Source organism: Ammodytes marinus, assembly GCF_949987685.1.
Source record: "Ammodytes marinus genome assembly, chromosome: 16".
In the NCBI taxonomy this organism is placed as follows: domain Eukaryota; kingdom Metazoa; phylum Chordata; class Actinopteri; order Uranoscopiformes; family Ammodytidae; genus Ammodytes; species Ammodytes marinus.
This window is the reverse complement of record NC_137220.1, coordinates 7,452,920-7,478,298: the sequence shown is the minus strand read 5'-3', so window position 1 is coordinate 7,478,298 and position 25,379 is coordinate 7,452,920. Positions and strand designations below refer to the sequence as shown.

The following is a 25,379-nucleotide window of genomic DNA, read 5'->3' as shown; positions in this document are numbered from 1 at the left end:
CATCCACCACTACAGTGTATGGTAAAATTTTTATAGAATGGTTCGACAACTTTATTCTAATGGCCTATGTCAAAATCCTTGTTTATCCTTACATTACTTGTTTGTAATGTATCTTGCCTTACCTTCTCTTTTGACTGTTTACTAATACATAGCATTTCACTAATGTTTCAATCAGCATTGTCTTTTTTGAAATTGTTTTATCAATCCACCATTGTTTTCTTATAGTTGTATGATCTGTAGTAGGCTATGTACAGTAGGCCTAGTCTTAATGCGGACCCCTTCTTGGTTTGAAAATTGCTTTGTATCAAGAAAAAAAAAGATATATAGGCCTATATGTTTTATGGGAGGTGTGTAGTGGTACACCTATAACTTCCTTTACATGAATGCACGGACACAAACAAAGCCCATTCCGCCCTTGCAGCCAACCAAAACGCACTACTGCAAAGCTGACCAATCAGAACACGAGCCGACGACAACACGGTGTCTCTACCAACCAATGGCAAGCGGCAGAACAGTGACGTAAGCAAGTGCTGTCAGCTGTTCTTGTTTTGCTTCTTTTTTTTCCCCTCTTCTTCTACTCCGGGCTCTGGGATAATAACCGACCTGCATCTGAAAAATAACCGCACTGAAACTGAATTTTGAATCCGTTTCCCAGTGGAGAACCCCCCCGGACGCCGGCTCTGCCTCACACCGGCTCGGTCAAACATTTCTCCCAAATTGGAGCCGTTGTCTCCCGGCGCCATCGAGCGAAGCGGGTTAGCCGATCCCAGGCCTCCAATCCGGGGCGGAGGCAGCGCAGGAGGCCGCTGGGGATCGGGATGGAGAGCGGAGAGGGAGACGGAGCAGCTGGGCCCGCGGGCGAACTGGACGGACCGGGACCGGGGATCCGCTCTGGCTGCTCTGCCTCTTTCAACCAAGACTCCACGTAAGCGTTTAAGCCGCTCACAAATAACGAGCAGGATGAGTAAATATAGTGGAGTTAGACAGATCCATAGCCTACGGTTTACCTTCAACATATGCATTGAGTTTTTCATTAACAGACTGGTGTGTGTGTGTGTGTGTGTGTGTGTGTGTGTGTGTGTGTGTGTGTGTGTGTGTGTGTGTGTGTGTGTGTGTGTGTGTGTGTGTGTGTGTGTGTGTGTGTGTGTGTGTGTGTGTGGATGGTCAGCTGTTTCCCGAATTGGCTACGCCTTACCTTCCATTAAAGGTGCAGTCAGCGATTCTGGAAAATACATTTGGCAAAATCAGTGAGGCTGAATAAGATCTCCTCACGATCTACCAGTAGCCTACTTAGCATAGGCTACTGGTATGCAAGCAAGGGGTAGCTTACGTAAACATAAGGGCCCACAACATGCCCATTCACAGAGCCAAGGCTGTGAATTAAAGGTTCAGTAAGCGGAATGGTCAGTTTAGCTAACTTCCTGTCACTGACTGCAGTTAGCAGTCCCCTCCCTCTTCACCACATTAATGCACTGCGGTCTTCAAGCAGCGAGTTAACTAGCATCATCTCAGATAAGTAAGTGTGAGAAAACATGATAAAAACCATCAAAACAGACATTGGGAAGGATTTTTACCTGCTCCGCCATTGTAGGCGCATAAACATTCACCCATCTGTTGCTCTGCGCATGTACCGGCAGTGAGACGGGTGCTGGTTTGTAGTGTTCTCTCTTCTGATTGGATATCAGTTGCGGGATCCCCGAAAAGTTTATTTGTCGATTTCATGCAGAGCAGGTGACTGAGAGATCGGCTTTATGAAACGCTCACACTATGTAGGTGATCACTGTATGAATAAAGAGCGATTTAACACTTATATTAACATAAATAAATCGCTTACTTTACCTTTAACACTATTCACTGACATTGATCAAAAGTGATTTTGACAACAAGCATTCTCTAGAATCGCTCAACCTTTAATCCTTCTAAAGGGGGCAATCCATATAGGCTACATTTTAAAAACAAGTTGACTTATCATGTGGAGAAGCCAAACACAAAAGTCTGGGAGCTTGGCCTGTGCTACTGAAAGTCAGGATATCTCCACCTCGGCTGCAGCACAGATTTTAACCTCGCCTTCACAACATGGCCTTGGAGTTGTCAAGACTTAGCAGCAGCACTGGATAGAGAGGGAGTTATCAGTGCCTTGCTCAAGGGCAGTGTCAGGTGTATCTATCAAATTGCATATAGTCTTCCTCCAAAAAAGTTGTTTTTGGATTCAAACCAGACAGTGACAGTGACTGGCACTTCTTAAACATATATATACATATAACAGCATATATAGGTACAGAAGCTCCACACACTGCACAGTAAACAGGATGTCACACAATGTTAAAGTGCTGAGCAATGCAAAGATAAGAGCAGAGTATTGGGAATTCTGTCTGTCTGGGTATGTGCTCACAACATGTCAATAACAGTTTTCAGACAGCAGCAGAAGAATCTTTTTAGCTGTGTCTCTAGCATATCATTTACTGCTCTATAATGTTTTACCTCTTCCACCCAAGTTGCAATCAACTCTATGTTTTGCAAAATAGGGAGGAGTCAGAGGAAAGCTGCACAATTCTTTTTTTCCCTTCTGCCTGGCCAGTAAAACATTAAACAGTATTTTCTCTCTGGAGTTGTGCAGGTTTGGTCCTGCTTAGAGACAGGATGACACAGGACAGGAATGTACATGGCGTTGTTATTAAGCTATTAAGAAAATGATTTGTGTAAAACAACGTTGTGATGTTTAACAGTCTTAAACAGGTTAAAATATCCCTGTGGACTGTGAGTTGAGCGAACACAAACTGTGTGAGGGTAAAGAGACAAGATTGACAAACATCTCACTTTGAGGAGATTTCAGCATCAATTGAAGATCCTTCACTGAATGGGATGTTCATGACATAGGCAGGATGCAGGGGAGTTGTCCCCCTCAATATTATGAAGAGGTCAATTTGTCCTCCTCAAAAAAATATAGAAATAAAGACATTTCCACCATAAATTGATGCAGAACAGGCACCACTTTTGGTGCATAAAGGCAGGAAATTGCAGAATTTGACGCTCAAAATGTTTCTTTTTTCACTTGACCCCTTTACTTAATGTTTTGTTTTGAATTGTTTTGTGGGCTGGACAAACATAGACTAGTCACAGTCTATTATATTTTCAGGTAAAGGGATTCTTTGAGACTGAGACCTGCCCTTATGAAAGGACATTGGTAACAGATACCAGGAAATTATGAGGGCAGATTGTCTGATAGCCACGTCAGTCCTCATCAAATCCTATCACCACTTTATCACACTATATCCTCACGTATGCCACGTACATCATCCCATATTGTGTCACATTAACTTAATAAAAATAAAATATAAAAATAAATGAATTCTAGGGAAATAATGGAAATCACTCAAAAGTAACTGACCTGATTAAGAACCAGACTCTACTGGCTGCTGTTAGTAAGTCATATGTGTAAAAGTATTCTAACAGGGTTAACTTTCAGATGACAATGTGTTCTTGCTTCCGGCATGACCAGATTAACCTGTTTGTTGTTCACTTAGGTAGAAAGTCTGCCCTTTGAGGTCCGAAAAAACACTGCATCCTACATTTCCCATGATGCAACTCTGTGTCTCCCATTAACCTCTCAATCTTTAATGTCCCATCCTTAAAAAACTACACCGCGAATGATGTTATTCAGGCTTTCAATTTAATCAGTGTAGCCTATGTATAAATACCATTTTGCAGAGCCTAGGTTGTATTTTAAAACCAGATTTTTTTCAGCGCACGTCACCAAGAAGACTGCTTTTTTTTTTTTTTTTTATTATGGCTTTATATTATTTTATATTATTTGTCAACCCACTTTTATATGTTGTGAGGTTTCTTTAATTACAACCAATGCCCTTGCTCCAAGAAAAGCACGTCTTGTACAAATTCTACCACTAGAGGGCTCCCTATATTAAGGACTGGGGAAGACAGTGTTATGCTGTGGAGGTGAATGTAGCCCAAATCACTTTACAACAAAGCATGCATCATAGATGTGTTTTCTTTGTAACAATGGTGTGTGTGTGTGTGTGTGTGTGTGTGTGTGTGTGTGTGTGTGTGTGTGTGTGTGTGTGTGTGTGTGTGTGTGTGTGTGTGTGTGTGTGTGTGTGTGTGTGTATGTGTCGCAGGTCACTGGCGCTGGGGACAAAGACCGGCTACAAGCTGTTCTCTCTGACCATGGTGGACAAACTGGAGTGTATCCATGAGAGTGGTCAGTATGAAGCTCTACACCATCTGTCTTATATTTCTGCTTAAGGCGAGACACTGCAGATGTATAGTACGATTTTAACTTATAACATATCATCATGAACCTTTGCCAGTTGATTTCCACACTGTACGTTAAAACAATATTATTTTCTATTCAAATCTTTCAGAAATGTTTGGATAAAGCCAGAGTGAAAAGCTTTATTTAATTTTTACAACAAATTAGTGTCCAAGTAAGTGAACGTTCAAATGTAGGGTTGTATGGCTGTATTTTAGTCTGTTTATGCCTTATCATTCCAACCCTATTAAAGTGAGCATATCACATGATCATATATCTCAATAAATTATGAGGAGATTCAACAATGGCACTATGAGAAATCTAAAGATTTTTTTCTTCGCTTTTTCACACTAAACCATGAAAACATTTTATAGTAGAAACCCCAAATTACAATTTTGAAGCTGTCCTCCTCCCTGCAGACACTCCAGATGTCTACATAGTGGAGCGTCTGTTCTCCAGCAGTCTGGTGGTGGTGGTGAGCAGCGCCCAGTCACAGCGCATGAACGTCTACCACTTCAAGAAGGGCACGGAGATCTGCAACTACAGCTACCCCAACAACATCCTGGCTGTCAAGCTCAACCGACAGGTCAATATCCCCCATCACACACACACACACACACACACGCACACACACACACACACACACGCACACACACACACACACACACACACACACGAACCAATTACACACAGACACACACACACACCTGATACGCTAAGATGCTGGGGCTAAAACTAAACAGCTGATTCATTTAGAAGACATGGAATTAGAGAAACTGCATTGCTTCTAATATTACATCAAAGAGCTAGCATTGAAAGTCAAAAGTTTAAATTTGTCTTTATTAAATTTGGGGACAACCCTGTTTAGCTGCTCATAGGACATATACTTGGACAAGTAAGGTTATAAAGGAAGGTTATATTTCTGCAATTAATGTATTGATGTACATTAATAATGTATTAGTAATGTATTTATCCTCCTCTCAGCATTTTTATACCTGCCAATGCATACTGTGACGTTAATTGCTAAATTGTAGCATGCAGTGAACCTGTGCGGAAGCATCTATATTTGCTTTGTTTCTCCACTCACTTATTCAGGTGTTTCTTCATTTGTCAGCAGTCTGTATATTCCTAATAATATGTGGGATTTGACAGATTCACACTAAAGCAGCCAGCACTGGTTGCACCACATTACAGTATATTGACCTGAGTCCCTGTGTCTTGCAGAGGCTGGTGGTTTGCCTTGAAGAGTCCATTTATATCCACAACATCAAAGACATGAAGCTGCTCAAGACTCTGCTGGACACTCCATCAAACCCTTCAGGTAAGACATTAAAAGGCATACAATAGTTCATCTTAGAGACACTTACATAAATACATTCAGCTATCACACACGCTTTCTGTATTGTTTAGAAAAAAAAAAGACCTAAAAAAGTTCTTAATGCAAAGAAAGACACAAGGCACAAAGAAGTTGGAAATAATTGAAGGAACAGATTTGAGTTCAAATATTAAGAACTTTTTTTGTAATGATTTCAGTGCTTTTGCAGTGATGAGAGCAGAATGAACTAAGCCTAAATGTTGCAACCAAACATAGGCCAACTTTATAGTTTTGAGGGTAGGTTGGTTTGGTTATTCATGTAGAGAACCGCCTTTTTTCATTTATGTGTGAAGAATTTGTTGTTGATGTTGTTTTTTAAGTGTTATTTATTTCAATAATACCACCAACAGATTTCAAATGATTTAATGTCATGTGCAGAAATACAAAAAAGTTAAATATTTGGTGCAGTCAATTAGTGTAAATGTATCTTATCGGAAACTAGTAGCATAGAAAACGTGCAAATTGTAAAAAAAAAAAAAACTGTTTGCTTTAGTGATGAATACTAAAGAAGAACAATGTATCTGTTTGAACTGATTATTTTGTAGAGATCTGTTGATCTCTTAAACAATTGTGAGTGTAAGGGAATCAAACTAAATTGGTAGGTATGCTGGGCTAAGTCAGAAATGTGCTACTGTTTTAAAATAATAATGAGCCCTTGCTCCCCCAACTGTCTCTGCAATTCCCTGGTTGATAAGATAGTTAGTCTCTCTACAAATACATGTATGTGTTTATTGAGGGATGAGCGCACTCACACTCATTGTTGATAGGAGTAATGGGGGCCCATTGACTGGAGGTTTTCAGGGGCCCAGCCATTTGTGTGGGCAGGCCTGGCTGGGTTGGTCAACTGAAACAACTTTTAAGGCGATACACTGCAGGGTAAAATGTTAAACTGATGGCAATATCTAACTTATTATTCATACATTTGCATAACTTTTAAAAAAACACAATGTTTTTGCCTGGTGTGTCTCACGTTAAACTGTGGTAAAAATCTGTGTCCATGTCTAATTTTATGTCGGTTGCTGTGTTTATTTAGTGACACTTTTTGAAGTGGTAAAAATGCCTCTCACGTTTACCATTAACCACTATTCAGGTGAAGGTTGACAATTCTTTCTCCCTTCTCTCCTCTCACAGGTCTCTGTGCTCTTTCTATCAACCATTCCAACTCCTACCTAGCGTACCCAGGCAGTGCCACTATCGGGGAGATCATAGTGTATGATGCCAACCTTTTGGTAAGAACTCTGCTGATTTTGTTACATTGTTTATTGTATTTCATCCAGTGTCCTATAGGCTTAGATTACACATGTTGTTTTTTACAATATTAACGTATAGAGAAAAACCATATCACTGTATCTTTTTATCTCGTTATACATTCTCATACACAGTACTTTCAGTTCTTGTCATAATAAAAAAAGGTTAATTGCAAAAACAAAAAATCCCTTCATCTACATTATCTACAAAAGCCCTTTTGTTTTTTATAGTATGACATATATTAACATCTCCAGGAAAATCACTTTTAATTTAAAAAGGTCAGAGAGCGAGACCGTTATGAATAGGACATAACACTGACGTTGTGTGCTCACAGCAACCAGCTCTTATTGTTCCTCCACTGCCAGATCAAACCAGGTCATGTTTTTACTTCAGCTCAGATTCAGGCTCCCACAGGGTTCCTCAGGGTTCCTCTCACCTGGAAGCTCATCAGATGATCTGTCCCACACACTGATTGAGCCTGTGAAAAAATAAAAGCATGTAGGAAATGCATCAGTGTGGATTTACCTCTCTCTCTTGTCCCTTGTTTCATCCTCTTGTTTGTTTCAGAGCACAGTGACAATGATCCCGGCTCATGACAGTCCTCTGGCAGCTCTTACCTTCAACGCCTCGGCCACCAAACTGGCCAGTGCCTCAGAAAAGGTGAGAAAAGTCTCTGGTCCCCTAGTCTCGCAAAGCCAGACCAAACTACAGCAAGTAGTAGGGTCTGGAAGCACTCTGTTTAGAGCCGTCTATTCGGGTGGGGAAACCGGGGGAAACTGGGCTAGCCTGTTTGTATTTGTTTAAACCAATCACAATCATCTAGGGCGGGGCTAACCCCGGGAAGCAGCAGCGGTGTTCTGCAAAATAGTGCCGGGGGGAGACTTATTTTGATGGAACGTCTTCACGTCCAGAGACTGTCAGAGAAATGGCTAAACCCGCAAACGCCACACAAAAACTATTAAAGACAAAAGGAATATACATAGTGTGTTGCTTTCTAACCAGCATGTCAAGACACCATACACTTTAGCCCCCGAGGAGCTCACGGGATAACTTAACCGGAGTTAACTAGCCACCCACGTAGTGTTATCTCTGGTAACATTATCATCGGCGGTTGAGAGGACGGCTACGGCGGTCGAGTAGAATTTTTAGCATTCGAGAACTTATGTCACCACCTCCTATCGCTGTAGTCAGAGCCGTAGTCCGTCTGTTTACAGGCAGAACAGGGTTTTGACGTTGTGAGCGCTACACCAACTGCAGCAAGTAGCCGTAGTTGCTAGGTGATAGTGGAAGCCGTTGGAATCTTTCCCCGTCGCTAAAACACCGCTGCATAGTCCCTAATTCACCAAAGAAAGGGAACGGCGGATCTTAATCTAGCCGGTTATAAGGTCCGGTGCTCAATTCAAACCCCCACGCTTCATTTTCCAGAGTTTATGAGGGTATTTCTGCCCGGGGGTAGTTGTACAATGAAGTTGGACAGCTAGGCTAAGCTAGGATGCATCCCGGACCGCCGCCGCCAATATTATTATCCCGAAGTATCGCCACACTTTATTTCTGTCTACAGTAATGTGACTTCTCACACCCTGTGTGTGTGTGTGTGTGTGTGAGAGAGAGAGCGCGCTGCTCATAAGCACACGGGTTGACTGTGAGTGAATTGTTTCCGAATTTGAGGGGGATCGCAATAGGGGAAAGCCAGCAACCGGAAAAGGAGGGGGCTGCGTCAGGGCTGCGTAGCTTTTCGACGCAGGCGAATAGACGCTGGCGGAAGTGGTCATGCCAGACTACTGGTCCCCTAACATAGGCACAATATTGTAGCGTGGCATTCCCAGACCTGCCACTAGGCGCTGGCAAATTAAATTTGCTGCGCCTGTTGGTCTGGCCACGCTCCGTTGAAGCTTTATCAAGAAGACCAGAAATCTGTGTTTCACGTTTCAATTGGTTCTATCTAATATGGGCGCGCCAGAGCCCTTTATATGGTACTCTGGGGAGGATGTAACCGGATGACGACAGTGACGTGCATGCGACGTCGAAGCCGTGATAGTAAACATTTGAAATGCACGAGTAGGAGCCGCCCCTTGAGTTGGAAATTACTATTGATCGTGGCCAGACCCTCTATCGTTCAAGATATCAGGGTATGGATTTCCAGGCTAACAATATTGTACATTTAGTTCCAAAGATGAGACAAGAGTTAGTCCCAGGTCCTGTTATGGAAGTTCACAGAGGTTCACCACAGAATGAATCCTTGTTGTTGTGAAAACTTTCTAAACAGTTACTTTGATGCCACCATCATAGTTTGGCTTTAAATACATTTTATTGACGCTTTGATGAGGTTGATTATTCTGAACAACAGATAAAGGCAATAGATCAATAAAACATTTAACTGACTGGGACATTGCTATCTCCATTGATGATGTCAGGAAACAATTTTCTCAGCTCCATACCAGGAAGTCACAAGGGCCAGATGGGATCAGCTGCAAGGTCCTGAAGGCATGCGCCGACTTGCTGACAACCCCATTTCAGAGGCTGTTCCAACGTTCAGTTTACACGGGACTGATTCCAGATCAGTAATAATACCAGTACCTAAACACAATAGGCCTAAAGAAATGAATGACCTGAGACCAGTTGCATTAACTTCAGTGCCTATGAAGTGTCTTGAAAAGATATTGTTAAACCACCTGCTAACTGAAGTTTCATCATGTCTTGACCCCCACCAGTTCGCTTACCAACCAAGTAGAGGGGTGGATGATGCACTGCTGACAATGACCAACAGTATATGGGAACATCTAGAAAGGCCGAGTACCTTTGTTAAAATTGTCTTCATTGATTTCAGCAGTGCTTTTAACACCATACAGCCCCACTTGTTGGTGGATAAACTGGCAGGGCTAGGGGTGAACCAAAAACTCATAATCTGGATCAACAGTTTTCTAACAAACAGGACTCAACAGGTTAGGTTTAACTCAGTGACCTCCACCTCTAGGCCCATCAATACCGGGGGCCCCTCAAGGGTGTGTTTTGTCCCCCCTACTCTACACACTCTATACTAATGAGTGCCGAGCTAGCACATCCACACACACTTTCTTCAAATACGCAGATGATACTGCCATTGTGGGGTATTTGAAACCAGATAGCTCAGCGCTAACCAGCTATGAGGAAGAGATGAGTAACTTCACCAAATGGTGTAAAGACAACTTCCTGGCTGTTAATGCAAATAAAACGAAAGAAATGGTAATAGATTTTAGACGTCATAAAAGTGAGATCCCTAACAGCACTGTAAATGACAAAACAAGAGAGGGTTAGTAGTTATAAATACCTTGGTATTGAAATTGATGACCAACTCAAATTTGAGATATGCACTACGTCAAAGGTAAAAAAAAAACTACAACAACGGATGTTTTTCCTACGTAAGCTGAACTGCTTTCAGGTGGACTGTATTATTTTGGAATTGTTTTACAAAACAGTCCTTCAGAGTGTATTGTCCTTTGGCTTAGTTTGTGTATTTGGCAACATGCGCAAAAAAGACCAAGATAAATTACAGCGTTTGGTAAAGACAGCAAGCAAAATTATTGGATGCAGTCAGACGTCAGTCACTCAGCTATGGTCAGATCTTGTTGTGAATAAAGCTGAGCAGATACTCAGTGATCCTACCCACCCCTTATATAGGAGCTTCCAACACAGCAACCGTGGCAGTAGCAGGCTGCAGCAAAGGCCAATCAGAACCAAAAGGTTTAGCTTGTCATTTGTCCCCTCTGCTGTTAGACTGTTTAATGAAAGACACAGGTCAAGATCATGAACACTGTGTTTTTCTTTTACTGTTTTTAACTTAATCTTTGTGAATGTTGTTTTTAGGCCTGCTACTGATTCACTGATGAACTGAACTATTTATTTATTCTTAAATGTTGTTGTTGTTGTTGTTGTTGTTGTTGTGTGTGTGGCGTGCCCACTTGTATGCCTATGTGTCCTAAATGTGCTGCACTTTTGACCACACAAATTTCCCAACTCTGGGATTATAAAGTATACTTTGACTTTGACTTTAATAGGAAGAAAGCTAATATGTTCCAAAAATCAAATGGGCAGATTACTTTTACTAAAAGCAGAATCCTGGGTAACTTTGTTCTTTCAAAGCTTTTGTATTATTGGATGTAAGTGAATAATAGCCTCCATGGTGCCAGGCTTTACATTTTTACTTATGTTACATGCAAGCTAGTAAACGATGGGAAACTGAGGATCACAGCTGCTATACACCACCAAGTTCCTTACAGAAATATTTTCTTTTTAAATTGCATTTTTATTGAAGCATCTACTAGAAAGTACTGTATGTAGCATTTGTCAAACCTTGTAAAGCACAGCTAACACCTCACCGTCTGTCTATGCAGGGCACTGTTATCAGAGTGTTCTCCATTCCAGAGGGCCTGCGTCTCTTTGAGTTCCGCCGAGGCATAACCAGGTATGGGTTAAATAAGGTGGATAAATGCACCTGTTGGAAGACAAAGAAGAAATACTATAGAATAGATAACTAAATACATCTTCACCTCATCAGTTGATATTGTGATAAGACTTGAGGCAGTGGTGGATGAGGCCATATTTAGCTTCAGCAAATTCTCAGAACTGGAGGGGTTAGCAAGGGAGCGCTGCAATCTAGAACTACCACTAGATGATGATGCCAAATGACTCCAATACTACAAACTGTACATTTTTAAATACCTAATTACTAAGTGTTTGTGGTTGCTTTGTGTATGTGTGTCAATGTCTCTCTGTCTGTCTGCAGGTACGTCAACATAAGCTCTTTATCCTTCAGCCCTGATGGCCAGTTCCTCTGTTCATCCAGCAACACAGAGACTGTGCATATCTTCAAACTGGAAGAACTTGTACCAAGGTACACATTTTCATTGCAAGGATAACATTGTGCTTGCTAGAGTGTATGAAGTTGATGTAAAGGAAGCCCGTTCCCGTGTGTGTGTGTGTGTGTGTGTGTGTGTAGTGGGGGGGAGGAGGCTGCCACCTGGACATCCTACGTGGGGAAGATGTTCTCTGCAGCGAGCAGTTACTTCCCGGCTCCAGTCTCAGGCATGATGAGTCAGGACCGAGCCTTTGCCACCGTCCACCTCCTCACCTCCGGACAGAAGAACGTCTGCACCATGGCTATGTGAGCTGCTACTTTTTTTTTTTTTTTTTTTTTTTTAACCTTTATTTATACAGGTATATCCCATTGAGACCATAGACTCTCTTTCAAGGGAGACCTGTTCCCATTCCCACGTTACCATTCACACACACATTCATACACCGATAGCAGGCTAACTATCGACATTCACACGAGGCAAGGTGGGTGAAGTGTCTTTCCCAAGGACACAACAACTATGACACAGGTGGCAGGGCGGGAATCGAACCTCCAACCCTTTGATCATCAGCCGACCCGCTCTACCAACTGAGCCACAGTCGCCCCTACTCTGGGGGGCTTTAAGAACCAGGGCCTGCTAACCCTTTACATTACACCCAGGGCCACCCATAAGGGGTAGAAAGTGGGAAAGCTTTCTAGGGCCCAGCCCTTGGGGGGCCCATGGTCTTCAGAGGCTAGAACTAAGCTTAACATTATTTTTAACAGAAATATTCACTATAACCAATTAAAACGTGCACGACCATAACGACAAAACAAACATTTTAAATATTGTAACTTGGGTAAAATGCCAATATCTCCTCCTCCACTTTATGTCCGTCCTGTGTGTGTGTGTGTGTGTGTGTGTGTGTGTGTGTGTGTGTGTGTGTGTGTGTGTGTGTGTGTGTGTGTGTGTGTGTGTGTGTGTGTGTGTGTGTGTGTGTGTATCTCCTCCTCCGCTACCCTCCGCTTTATGTCTGTCCTGTGTGTGTGTGTGTGTGTGTGTGTGTGTGTGTGTGTGTGTGTGTGTGTGTATATATCTACTCCTCCGCTACCCTCCGCTTTATATCATGTGTGCACGGCGCGCTGAAAAAAAGTCGTTAACACCAATTTTACAATGCCTGTCTCAGAGCCATCAGCTGTTTATATTTACCATTTCAACGTTTCGGGACAGAGGTTGTTTTTTTTCAAACATTTTTGAAATTGTACCTGACTGCTCGTGTCAACCTGAAGACATAGGTCAAAGACTTTGGACGTTATTGTCCCCAAAGGGAAATTCTTTATCACAAAAATGTACGTTAGGAATTTAAACCTGTTTGTACAGTAGACTGAGGAAAACAACAGAGTAATTACCTTGTCAACTTTATAAGAATGAAGAAGAACAAGACAAGGAACACCTGTTTTCTGTTTTACCTGAGGGGGCCAAAGACTTTTCACAATTCATAGAATAACACCCAGACACAAGTAGCAGGACGACTCAGGTAAAATAATAAAATAAGGGTGGGGGAGTACATCATGTTATGATGTTTAAAAGGCATAGGTAATCTAGCGAATGTTTCTTTATATTTATACTAACCGCGTTAATATTTGTCTCTCAGAGCCCGTTCCCCGAAACGTCAAAATGGTAAATATAAACAGCTGATGGCTCTGAGCCAGGCTTTTTAAAATTGGTGTCAATGACTTTTTTCCAGCGTGCCGTGCACACAGGACGGACATAAAGCGGAGGGTAGCGGAGGAGGAGATACACACACACACACACACACACACACACACACACACACACACACAGGCGGATATAGCGGAGGAGGAGATACAATATTTAAAATGTTTGTTATGTCGTTATGGTCATGCAAGTTTTAAATGGTTATAGTGAATATTTCTGTTAAAAGACCATGGGCCCCCCAAGGGCTGGGCCCTAGAAAGCTTTCCCACTTTCTACCCCTTATGGGCGGCCCTGAATGTCTGACCAGTTCTTTACTGCACCTTAGGTGCGGCAATATCTGTGATAGTGTCCTTTGTTGTTGCCTGCTCCTGTGATAAACCTAGTGAATACTCTAGAAAACCAATGTTATTTTATAGAAATCTGTTGAATATTAAGCAATTGCGTGAGTTTTAGGGTATTACAATAAATTGGTAAGTAAGTCAGAAATGTGCTACTATTTTTTTAAACATATACAGTATAATAATCACAAAAGAGTCCTTTTTCTCACTTGAGCTACTTCTCCCCAAACTCTCGCTGCACGTCCCTGGTTGATAAGATAGTTAGTCTATCTACAAATACATGTATGTGTTTATTTAGGGATGAGTGCACACACACACACACACACACACACACACACACACACACACACACACACACACACACACACACACACACACACACACACACACACACACACACACACACACACATTGATACAAGTAAAGTATGAGTAAGGGGGGCCCATTGACTGGAGGTTTTCAGGGGGCTACATTTACATGTATAAACTAAACTATCTATGATTACACCCATTCATTATGTGTTTATGTTTGAGTATGTTTAAGGGGAGACACTGCAGGTGAATGTTAGTTTCCAAAGATAAAGTATCATAAATCAGATCATTAACAACACATGGATAAATCCTTCTAAAATAACCTTCAGAATAGTGTCAAGAAAGAGTATAGAAAGTATAGTTGACGTAAGTGCTTTAGAAGTTAAGATTTTTGGTTCAGAGAATTGTAAAAACAAACAAACAAAAAAAATAGTGTTAAGATAATGGTGGTCAAAGATGGTTGTATAATGGTGCTTAAAATACTTTAAAAAGTTTTTGCCTGTATTTTCTTTCCTTAAGACCTCAAGAGAGAAGAGGTTTAGAGCAGTTTGAGGTCCTCACTGTTGAATGAAAAATCATGAACTATTCCAAAACCACTGAACTGGATTACTCAATGTGAATGTTTCAGGATCCAGAAGCTTCCACGTCTGCTGGTTGCCACGGCTGACGGCCAGCTGTCCATCTACAACATGGATCCACTGGAGGGAGGAGAGTGCCAGTTGGCCCATAAACACAGGTGAGTGAGTGAGACTACAGCTCCTTTCACAGGAGTAGTGTGCTAATGTTAGGCATCTGGCTTAAAGAGAGGGGGGGGGACTCTGTGATGTTAATTGGCTACGAGGAGCTTTCAGTATATGTTCTTTCTAAAGACTAAAAGCGGTAGTGGGTAGGGTTGTTGTCAAAATCCCTTATTGTCAAAATCAGTGAATATCACCTCACCGTCTGCTACCTATCTGTACCGTGTGTGCGCTGAAAATAAATGGTGTGGACACACATCCTAGGCTGTGTAAACTGGAATGTAAACAAAGGGGCCTGCAGTAGCCAGCAACATACTCATTTTACGGAGCCTAGGTTGTGTATGAACACTGGTTCTTGAATGAGGGAAAGTAGTAAAAACAGTGTTGTTGCTTTCTTGTCTCAGGCTTTTTGGTGCTGATGATGAGCAGAGTGAAGGAGCAGCATCAGAAGGCTCAGAGCTGACAGAGCCAGCACAGTGTCCGTCCTACGCTGCCACCGCTGCCTTACCAGCCTCTGGGCCGCCCGTCACTGCAACACTCACCGGTAAGTGGCTCAGTCTCAACACATTACTCCATCCATGTGTAACAGGAAGGGTGTGACTTCCCCCCCTCTCAACTCAACCCCATTCACAATGTGGCTCTCCTTAAAGGTTTATTCTCATAGCTGAATCAACCAACTTTACTCACTGGAAAATTGGATCCCAGTAACACTGTTTGAAGTTAGAAAGCTATATATTTAAAGTTACTGTTTCACTGTCTGCGGCAGAAGGGCATAAGAATAACATGTAGAGAAAAGTAACTTCAGGCTCATGAAAATGTAAACAAAGCCCGGAGCAGCAGGGAGGAGCTGGGGTGGAGTTTAGTCTGAATCTTGTGTTTGCAAAACAAAACCAACTAATGTTTGTATGTAAAATACAGCCAGAGAGGAGGACTGTGCAGTTAAACACACCACCACTCAATCTAGTGGGGCAGAAGTGATCATTGAGAGGGATTATTTTTGTGTGACTATAATTTATTTTTTCATTAAAATGTTGCATATAGTGTGCTTCTTAATTTGCGAGGGGAGCGTTGACATCTACAATATCATCACTAGATGATGCCATGTGACGCCAATACTACACACTGCACCTTTTTAAATGGCTTATTATTGCGTCATTGTTTGCTTTGTGCATATGCATATGAACAAATCCTTCTGTAATTACCTTCAAAATAGTGCTTTATGGAGAAGACATTGTTCTGCCTGTGTAAAGTAAAGCTCAGGCTGCCTTAATGACTTGTGTGGCTCTCCCTGTGTTTGTCCCCAGGCTACTCTGAAGACGGCGGGGCTAAGAACGGTGAAGTCATTCCAGAACACGAGTTTGCTGCTGGCCCCGTGTGTCTGGACGATGAGAACGAGTTCCCGCCTGTGAGCATCCACATGTGCTAACTGTCAGCTATAGGTAGCGCAATGCTACAACCGGTGTCTGTCATATTAGGCATGGCAAAGCATTCACGCAAACAGAAGGACAAAGACTGCAAGCTAACTTACCACCCCATTTTCTCCAATGTCAACATTGATAGACTATCAACAAACCAGCAGTCCAACCTAAAGCTGTACTACGTAACTATGTAACAGGAATTTGTGTTATTTATATTGACTGCTTTGCCATGTCTAAATAGTAAGCCGAATAGTAATGCAAAGAAAAAAAAAACAGTAAATGTTTTTGTTTATCGCTAGCAATACATTACCGATTTCACGCTACTTCCGGAGTGCCTGCGTGATTCTGCCGCAAATGTAGGGGGCAGGCTATAGCAATTCAAAATAGTATTTAGAGAAGAATTATAGTCTAGTCTAGTTATTCTGCTCTCGCTCTCGGTTAGTTTAGCTTAGCAGATAGCTAACAAGAAGTTCAGGTTCCTTGAAATAAAGTCCAGGATACAGGATAGAGTTTAGGCCTTTGTGATAAGGTTCCATTTACTTCAGATGATTTTTGTAAAACTGTAAAACATACAAAAAAGGACTTTACAATATATTCATATTCAACACTACTAGCATAAACAAATGAGCAGCCATGAACAAGGCTTTTAGGTCCCGCTAGCTTCAATGCTAACTTACAATGTATTCTTAATGTAAAATGCTGCCGCGATTAGCATCGCCAAATTTAAGTTAAAACTGAACACTCAGAAATTAAACAAACATAGTTGCTATGCCACACAAGTGATTTAGAAGCTTTAAACATAAATACTCACAGACTGAGACTTTCTCAGGACAACAAAGGAGAGAATTAACTGTATGCTGAGCTCTCTTGCTGGTTGCATCAAAACTAAACTAAGGTAACACAGGAGGGTCAAAAAACACAAAACACACATGCAATGCCTTTTGTAACCACCAGGTGTCTAAAGCAAAAAACTAATTGTGGGGGCAGAACACTCCCCGCCTGATATTTTATAATATCATTAAGTCTCTTTACTGAGGAGCAGTACCACTTCTGAAACAGGTCTTGAATACACCTTAGGGGTACCCTGTCGGATGATCTTGACTTCAACCTTCCGAATTCTTCCATCACGGCTGGGAATGGTTTCCACGATAGTTCCCATTGGCCACTCATTCCTTTTAACTTGACTGTCCTTCAGGAGTACAAGATCTCCTGTTTGCAGGTTCGATCTGTCCGATGTCCACTTCTTGCGAGACTGAAGGGTTGCCAAATACTCTTGCCTCCAGCGTCTCCAAAACGTCTCGGCAAGGGCTTGGACCTGTCGCCACTGTTTGGTATACAGATCCTTAAGATCCATGTTCCCTTGTGGAGCAGACACTGTGTCAATCTTCTGAGTGAGCAGCATGGCAGGTGTGAAGACAGCTGGCATATCAGGGTCAGAAGAGACAGGAACTAGAGGTCTTGCGTTCATAATTGCCATGACTTCTGCCATAAGTGTCACAAGGACCTCATGGGTGAGGCGACAGTTTTCCTTCAGCAACATGGCATCCAAAATGCGACGAGCCACACCGATCATCCTCTCCCACACCCCACCCATGTGCGAGGAATGTGGAGGGTTGAACGACCAGGTGCATCCTTTGTTTTGCAGATGAGCTTTCAACTCAGGATCTTCTGCGTTTATCTGCAGTTCTTTGCACGCTCCAATGAAGTTAGTGCCTCTATCAGAGCGCAATAGTCTCATAGGTCCTCTGATAGCAGTGAATCTTCTCAGGGCGTTAATGAAACTGGATGTTGACATACTCTCTATAACCTCAATATGCACCGCTCGTGTACACAGACAGGTGAACAAGACTGCCCAGCGTTTGTTTTCCGCTTGGCCACCTCTGGTCCGGCGTGTTGTGATAGTCCAAGGTCCGAAAACATCGAGTCCAACGTGAGTGAACGGAGGATCCAGAGTAAGTCTTTCCACAGGTAAGTCGGACATTTTTTGCTCTTCTAACTTCCCTCTTAGTCTTTTGCAGGTCACACACTTCTGTAGTACACTCGACACCAACCCCTTGCTACCTTGAATCCAGAGTCCAGCTGAACGAACTGCACCTTCTGTTAAGTGTCGACCTTGGTGAGCAACCTGTTCGTGGTAGTGTCTTACCAGCAAAGTGGAAACATGATGGTTCTTGGGGAGAATGACAGGATGCTTTTCTTCCCAGGACATGTCTGCTAACGATAGACGTCCTCCGACTCTCAGCAAACCATTATCATCAAGAATGGGATCTAAAGTCTTGAGTGGACTGCTTCTTGAGACTTCTTCCGCCTTAGCCAGGTTTTTCATTTCTTCTTTGAAGGAGTCGTGTTGTGCACTTTTTAGGATGACGAGTCTTGCTTGAAGAAGTTCATCTTTTTTCTGACTACAGTCGGATGTTCCGGAGAAAGCTCTGGCCTTTTGGATGAGCCTGGCTGTTGCACGGGTAAGTGATTTCCAATTGGAGAATCTTTCAAACCGATGAGATCCAAGAAGTTCATCACTAACTTTTGTAGCGTAGGTTGTAACATCAGGGCGAACTTCTACATCGGTTTCTGGATGTTGAAGGTCATACGTCTCTGGCTGTTCAAACTGTTTTTCATCAGGTTTGGTAAGAAAAGCTGGACCTGAAAACCAGTTGGAATCTTTGAGAAGGTTGGCTGGAACTGACCTTGACCCATGATCTGCTGGATTATGTTTGGTATTGATGTAGTTCCACTGATCTGGCCGAGAAGATTTCCTGATTCTTGTCACTCTGTTTGCCACGTAGACATAGAAGTTCCTGGACGTGTTGTAGATGTAACCCAGCACTATCTTGCTGTCTGTGTAGAACTTGACTGCGTGAATCTCTACATCAATTTCTTCCATTATCAGGTCTGCCATTTCCGTTGCAAGAACAGCTGCACATAGTTCCAAACGAGGAACTGTGTGCGCAGGACGTGGCGCCAGCTTAGCTTTCCCCATGATGAAGCCGACGTGGCTCTGTCCTTCTGTGTCGACAACTCGGAGGTAAGCTACAGCTGATATGGCTAGAGTTGATGCGTCGGAGAAGATACAGATTTCTCTGTGGCCAGTGGTGAGCAGAGAAACAGGCACGTAGGTCCGTTGGATCTGAAGCTGTAAAAGCTCTGTTAGGGAGTCTCTCCAAGCGTTCCACTGTATTTCTTTCTCTTTTGGCAATGGAGTGTCCCAGTCATACTCTCCTGTGGATATCTCTCTCATGAGTGCCTTACCTTGTATCGTGATTGGTGATACAAAACCCAAGGGGTCAAAGAGGCTGTTTACAGTTGAGAGTATGCCCCTTCTAGTGAACGGGTTTTCTTTGTTGGACACAGAGAAGAAGAAGCTGTCTGTTTGTAGGTCCCATCTGAGGCCGAGACTGCGTTGGGGAGGCAGAGGATCAGATTTAAGGTCAAGATCTTTCAGACCTTTAGCATGGTCTTCTGATGGGAATGCGTCCATAACAATGCTGCTGTTAGAGGCAATCTTATGTAGCATGATGCTTGACTCAGCTAACATCTCCCTTGTTCTCTTCAGAACATCAATGGCTTTTTCTGCAGTGGGGAAAGAGGTAAGTCCATCATCCACATAGAAGTTCCTCATGACGAATTTCTCAGCATCTGTCCCATGCTCTTTGCGTCCCTCTTGTGCTGCTCGTCTCAAGCTGTAGATGGCAACAGCTGGTGAAGGGCTGTTACCGAAAACATGTACTGTCATCCGGTACTCGGTCACTGGTTTTGTGAGGTCGTTATCCTCGAACCACAGGAATCTCAGAAAGTCACGGTGGTCCTCACAGACAGTGAAACAATAAAACATCTGTTGGATGTCCGCCGAAACTGCAACCGGCTCTCTGCGGAAGCGGATGAGGACACCGAGAAGAGTGTTATTTAGGTCTGGACCCTTTAAGAGGACGTCGTTTAAAGAGACACCTTCGTGCTTGGCGCTAGAATCGAACACCACCCGTATTTGGTCCGGCTTCTGGGGGTGGTAGACACCAAATGTTGGTAGGTACCAGCACTCTTGATCTTTCTTCAACGGTGGTGCTAGCTCTGCCTGGCCAGACTCAAACGTCTTCTGCATGAAGTCGATGTATTGTTTTTTCATGTCTGGCTTTCTTTCTAAAGTGCGACTCAGAGAAGACAAACGTTTTGCTGCTTGCTCTCTGTTATTTGGGAGATGACGCCTCGGGCTACGGAATGGTAACGGAGCTACCCAGCCGTTTGCATCATTCATGTAGACATTTCTATCCATGATCTCTAGAAATGTTTCATCTTCCATTGACAAGGCTACTTTCTCATCATCTTTGGTCCTTTGGAATACATTGACTCCAAGTTCATCTGTGTTGTTGTCCAGGAGGTTGAATTCTCTGGCGCATTGACTTTCTGTTTTCTTGTCCAATTGCTCTTTGACGTTGATTACACTGGCACATGGACTAAGAAAAGATGTTCGTCCATTTGGTAGAACATTGGTCCTGAAAACATTGATGGTGCTTGGCTTGTGGGCTCCCCCCAGACATACATCTCCAACAATAACCCAGCCAAGGTCGAGTTGTTGAGCATAGGGTGCATTGTCAAGTCCGTTGTGGTGTTTACGCACTTTATGTACACGTAGTATGTCCCTGCCGAGGAGAAGGAGAATGGCTGCTTCGGGATCGACAGGTGGGATTTTATCCACCAGTGCCTTGAGGTGTGGATAATGGCGTGCTATCTCAGGTGAGGGGATCTCAAGACGGTCGTCAGGCATCATATCACACTCAATGATGGTAGGAAGAGGGATTTGCGTGTCACCATCTATTGACTCCACAACAAGATTGCTTGCACGTCGCCCATATGCCTCCACTACCCCTGAACAAGTTTTAAGGGTGTATGGCGCAGCACCTGCTTCAATGCCAAAGGTGTCAAACAGTTCGGACTTGGCCAAGGACCGATTACTCTGTTCATCAAGGACAGCATATGCTTTTATGGCTCTTTCTCTTTGACCTGCAGGGTAAACTCTGACCAAACATATTTTAGCACAGGATCGTGAGCCAAATGAGTCCCCGCAGATTTCTGTGCATTTTGACATCACCTCTGGAGTCTCGTCATGTTGTTGCTCCCCGCCTTGATCTTCAGTAAAAGTGTAGCTCGCTGGATTCCATGGAGCTGGCCCTGGATGAAGTGCAGATGGGTGTCTGTTGCTGTTGCACTCATTGCACAGCACAGCTTTGTCACAGTCTTTGGCAAAGTGACTGGTTGAGGCGCAACACTTAAAACAGATGTGTTTCTCTTTCAGGTAAGCCTTTCTTTCATCCAAGGTTTTGTTGCGGAAGCCACGACATTTTCTTAAAGGATGGGGCTTACTATGTATTGGACACAGTCTATCTGGATCTTCAGCTGTTCTGCTCTGGGCACTTTGCTTGTATTCAGCTCCAGGTGAGACTTCGGTCTTCCTGGTGAACACAGATGGTTTCATAGGCTTCAGAGATTTATCCGTCCTGAGCGACCCAGCCATGGTGAGTTCTGAAAAACTAGGGTCATTTCGTGTCTTGGCTTGGTCTTGGATAAATTTCACAAATACGCTGAAGGGAGGATATTGAACCTTGTAGTTTTCTTTATATCTTGAACCAACTGAGATCCATTTTTCCATGAGATTGTAGGGGAGCTTTTGAGCGATGGGGTTCACTCCGCGAGATGTGTTAAGGTAAGATAGCCCAGGTAAGAAACCGTCTTTCAACGCTGAATCCAGCTCTTGCAATAGGTCTCCTAGCTCCCGCAGCTTCTGGTTGTCCTTGTTTGTGATATTTGGAAATTCTTCTACTTTCTTCAACAGAGCGTTCTCTATCATTTCAGCTGAGCCGTAGCTTTCCTCCAATCTCCGCCACACCATCTGAAGCCCCAAGCTGACATCATGGATATGGACTGAACGGATGCGTTTGGCCTGCTCTGCAGACTGTGGCCCGAGCCATTTGGTCAGTAGATCTATCTCCTCTCGTGCGGAAAGGTTCAGGTCAATAGTGGAGTTGATAAAAGAAGCTTTCCAGGCCCAGTAGTTCTCTGGCCTGTCGTCGAACTTGAGGAGTCCAGAGCTAACCACTTCTTTCCGTATAAGGTATTTGGCTAAGTCTGTCATGCCTGACTGATCACGTGGAGGCGCTGCAGCGTGCATGTAGTTGGTTTTACCTTCAGTGGGTGTGAAGTGAGTCTGGAGAGGACTGCGTTCTTCTTTAGGGAACTTTGGAGGACTGAAATCGCTTTGCTGTGCATAGGTTGTACTCACATGCTGGCGTTGTGCTGGCAATTCTTGGAATGAAGCGTAGGTGGCTTGGTCCAGTGTGTGAAAACCACAATTATCTGTATCACCTTTGTCCATTTTTGGTTGGCGCTCTGGTGTAGAGATGGGTTTCCGATCCACAAGTTGGGGCTGTTGTTGACCGTGGTCCCGAGAATGTTGTTGCACGTATTCACCAGTGCGTTGAGATGAGGGATAAGGAGCCATATTTGTGACATTCTGTCTGAGTGGTTCTTCGTCCTCATAAGCTGCCTCTAGAACATTAGCCTCAGTGTTAGCTGCTTCAGCAGCACCCTGCATTTTTAGTGCGTTCAGGTTAGCCTTTAACTCAGCTGCCCTACGTTTCTGTTCGGCTTCGATCTCTGCTTTTTTCTTAAATTCTTCAGCTTCTAATCTTGCCTGCTGGATAAGCATGTCTGCTTCTTTTTGAGCGTATGAAGCCTTGACTCGAGCAGCTTCAGCTCTAGCTCGTGCTCTGGCTGCGGAAGAGCTGTTTGTTGAAGCACGGCTAGAATGTGTTGAAGCACGGCTAGAATGTCTTGCACATGATGAGTGCTGAGACTGCCCATCTTGTGTGTCTGTTAGAGGATTTTCTTCTATTTGATCCTCCATGATAGATTATTGAATCTATGCTGAGCTGTATATTATGCAGTGTTTATGTCTCACTTTAATTGAAGACTGAAAGTTGAGTCTTTTTACTATTCTGCTCTCGCTCTCGGTTAGTTTAGCTTAGCAGATAGCTAACAAGAAGTTCAGGTTCCTTGAAATAAAGTCCAGGATACAGGATAGAGTTTAGGCCTTTGTGATAAGGTTCCATTTACTTCAGATGATTTTTGTAAAACTGTAAAACATACAAAAAAGGACTTTACAATATATTCATATTCAACACTACTAGCATAAACAAATGAGCAGCCATGAACAAGGCTTTTAGGTCCCGCTAGCTTCAATGCTAACTTACAATGTATTCTTAATGTAAAATGCTGCCGCGATTAGCATCGCCAAATTTAAGTTAAAACTGAACACTCAGAAATTAAACAAACATAGTTGCTATGCCACACAAGTGATTTAGAAGCTTTAAACATAAATACTCACAGACTGAGACTTTCTCAGGACAACAAAGGAGAGAATTAACTGTATGCTGAGCTCTCTTGCTGGTTGCATCAAAACTAAACTAAGGTAACACAGGAGGGTCAAAAAACACAAAACACACATGCAATGCCTTTTGTAACCACCAGGTGTCTAAAGCAAAAAACTAATTGTGGGGGCAGAACACTAGTGACGTCACAGCCAAACTTAAGTGGAATGCTTATTGTGGACAAAATGCCAGTGAGAAATAATATTTGAAATTAATTCTGGAGAATGCTGGGCCCACTTTGTTTATATACCCTTTCTTTACATTCCTGTTTACAGAGCCTAGGCTGTGTATTAACACTGGACCTTTTTCAGCGCACAAACTCAGATACTAACTAATTTTGGAAAAAAAGTGATTCTGACAAAAAAAGCATTCTTCAGAATCGATGACTCCACCTTTTAAAAGCTACATGATTGAATTCAATTCAATCAATATTCCTTCAATTTGTCATTGAAAAATCAGAATCAGAATGCTTGTCATTTATACAACTAGAATGAGTGGAATTTTTTTGATGGAGTAAATATTTGCCAATATATTCATCATCTAATTACACTGAATATATTTAAACCAACCATATTGTTGAACATCATCATAAAAGTGCATGGAGCCAAAATAATAATCAGAGCAGCAATCTCTCTCCCTGTTTTTATGATCTTTCTTCAAGTGAAATGCATGAGTCAATCCATGAATATCCATCCATACTAGCTTTTATTACCTAGGTGCCTTGCATGAGTATTACTCTCATCATTAAAGCCATTCTGTCTATCGGTTATGCTAACTTTACATCCCGTTCCCTGTACTTTTTATTTTAACAAAAGTAGGAGGACTCTATGTCAGCAGAGATATACACATTTAAAGATTATAACATAGAAAGTCCTTGAAAAGTTGTACAGGAATTTTCCTTTAACTGTGTACCAGAAAAGTAGCCAAAACTAACGGGTGCTGTTGATGTGTTTTGTTAGATTAATTGGTGCCGCGACGGGACCAGAGGCAGCCGGGCGCGGCGCTCGTGAGTGGGTAGAAGGACAGATGGACAAGCAGTCAGACAGAGAGACAGACACTGGGCAAGTGAGATGAAGAGAAAAAAAAGAAGAAAAAAAACTTTCAGGGTGCCAAGTAATTTTTTCAGTTATAGAGAAAAAATTATATGAATTATCATTAATTTGTTGACATAGGAAACAAAACACTGAGCAAGAAGTAGACGTGTAGTCATTTTGGAGTGGACCGAAGTCTGGGTCTCATGTTGCGTTATGATTGTGTTATTAAAGGTACATTTCTGATTTAGTCACAGAACAAATAGTACCTCCAAACGTCCTCTAAGCTTACTGTTGAGTTTCAAAACATCAACCGTGAACTCAGATGACATTTTCAAACTTGTAGCTGCTACAGTCAGCTACTAAAAGAAAACAGTATCTTAAAGGAGAGTTTTATTAAAAGTATGATGTGCATGCTGGAGCAGAAATATAACCACAATATTAATAACTTTAATACTTGACAAATATTTTATTAAGTTGCGTTTATTTTATTTGTTTCATATTATGAATACCTTAGTTTACGTCCATGATAAAGAACTGAATTGTGTTCATTTTTATTCTGTATTGTATTTTACTGCATTGTCATGTATCAAACGTTTGTGTGTATGCCTCCTGGATGCCTTTTAAAAGGTGTTTATGTACTGTATGTTTGATTGTGCATATTATCATTTGTAAAAGAGCAAAAGTGTTTTGCCAATCGCACAAG

At 42.5% G+C, this 25,379-nt stretch overlaps 1 protein-coding gene across 1 annotated transcript; it reads left to right on the top strand.

Annotated features, from left to right (window-relative positions):
* The first annotated feature begins 594 nt into the window (after positions 1-594).
* Positions 595-25,379, top strand: LOC307263555 (WD repeat domain phosphoinositide-interacting protein 1-like). Its single transcript, XM_080044728.1, has 13 exons — positions 595-925; positions 4,134-4,216; positions 4,687-4,853; positions 5,492-5,588; positions 6,774-6,871; positions 7,458-7,550; positions 11,261-11,331; positions 11,653-11,760; positions 11,866-12,030; positions 14,698-14,805; positions 15,211-15,350; positions 16,111-16,211; positions 24,602-25,379. The coding sequence occupies exons 1-13, from the start codon at positions 819-821 to the stop codon at positions 24,650-24,652; spliced, it is 1,389 nt and encodes a 462-aa protein (XP_079900854.1). The 5' UTR covers positions 595-818; the 3' UTR covers positions 24,653-25,379.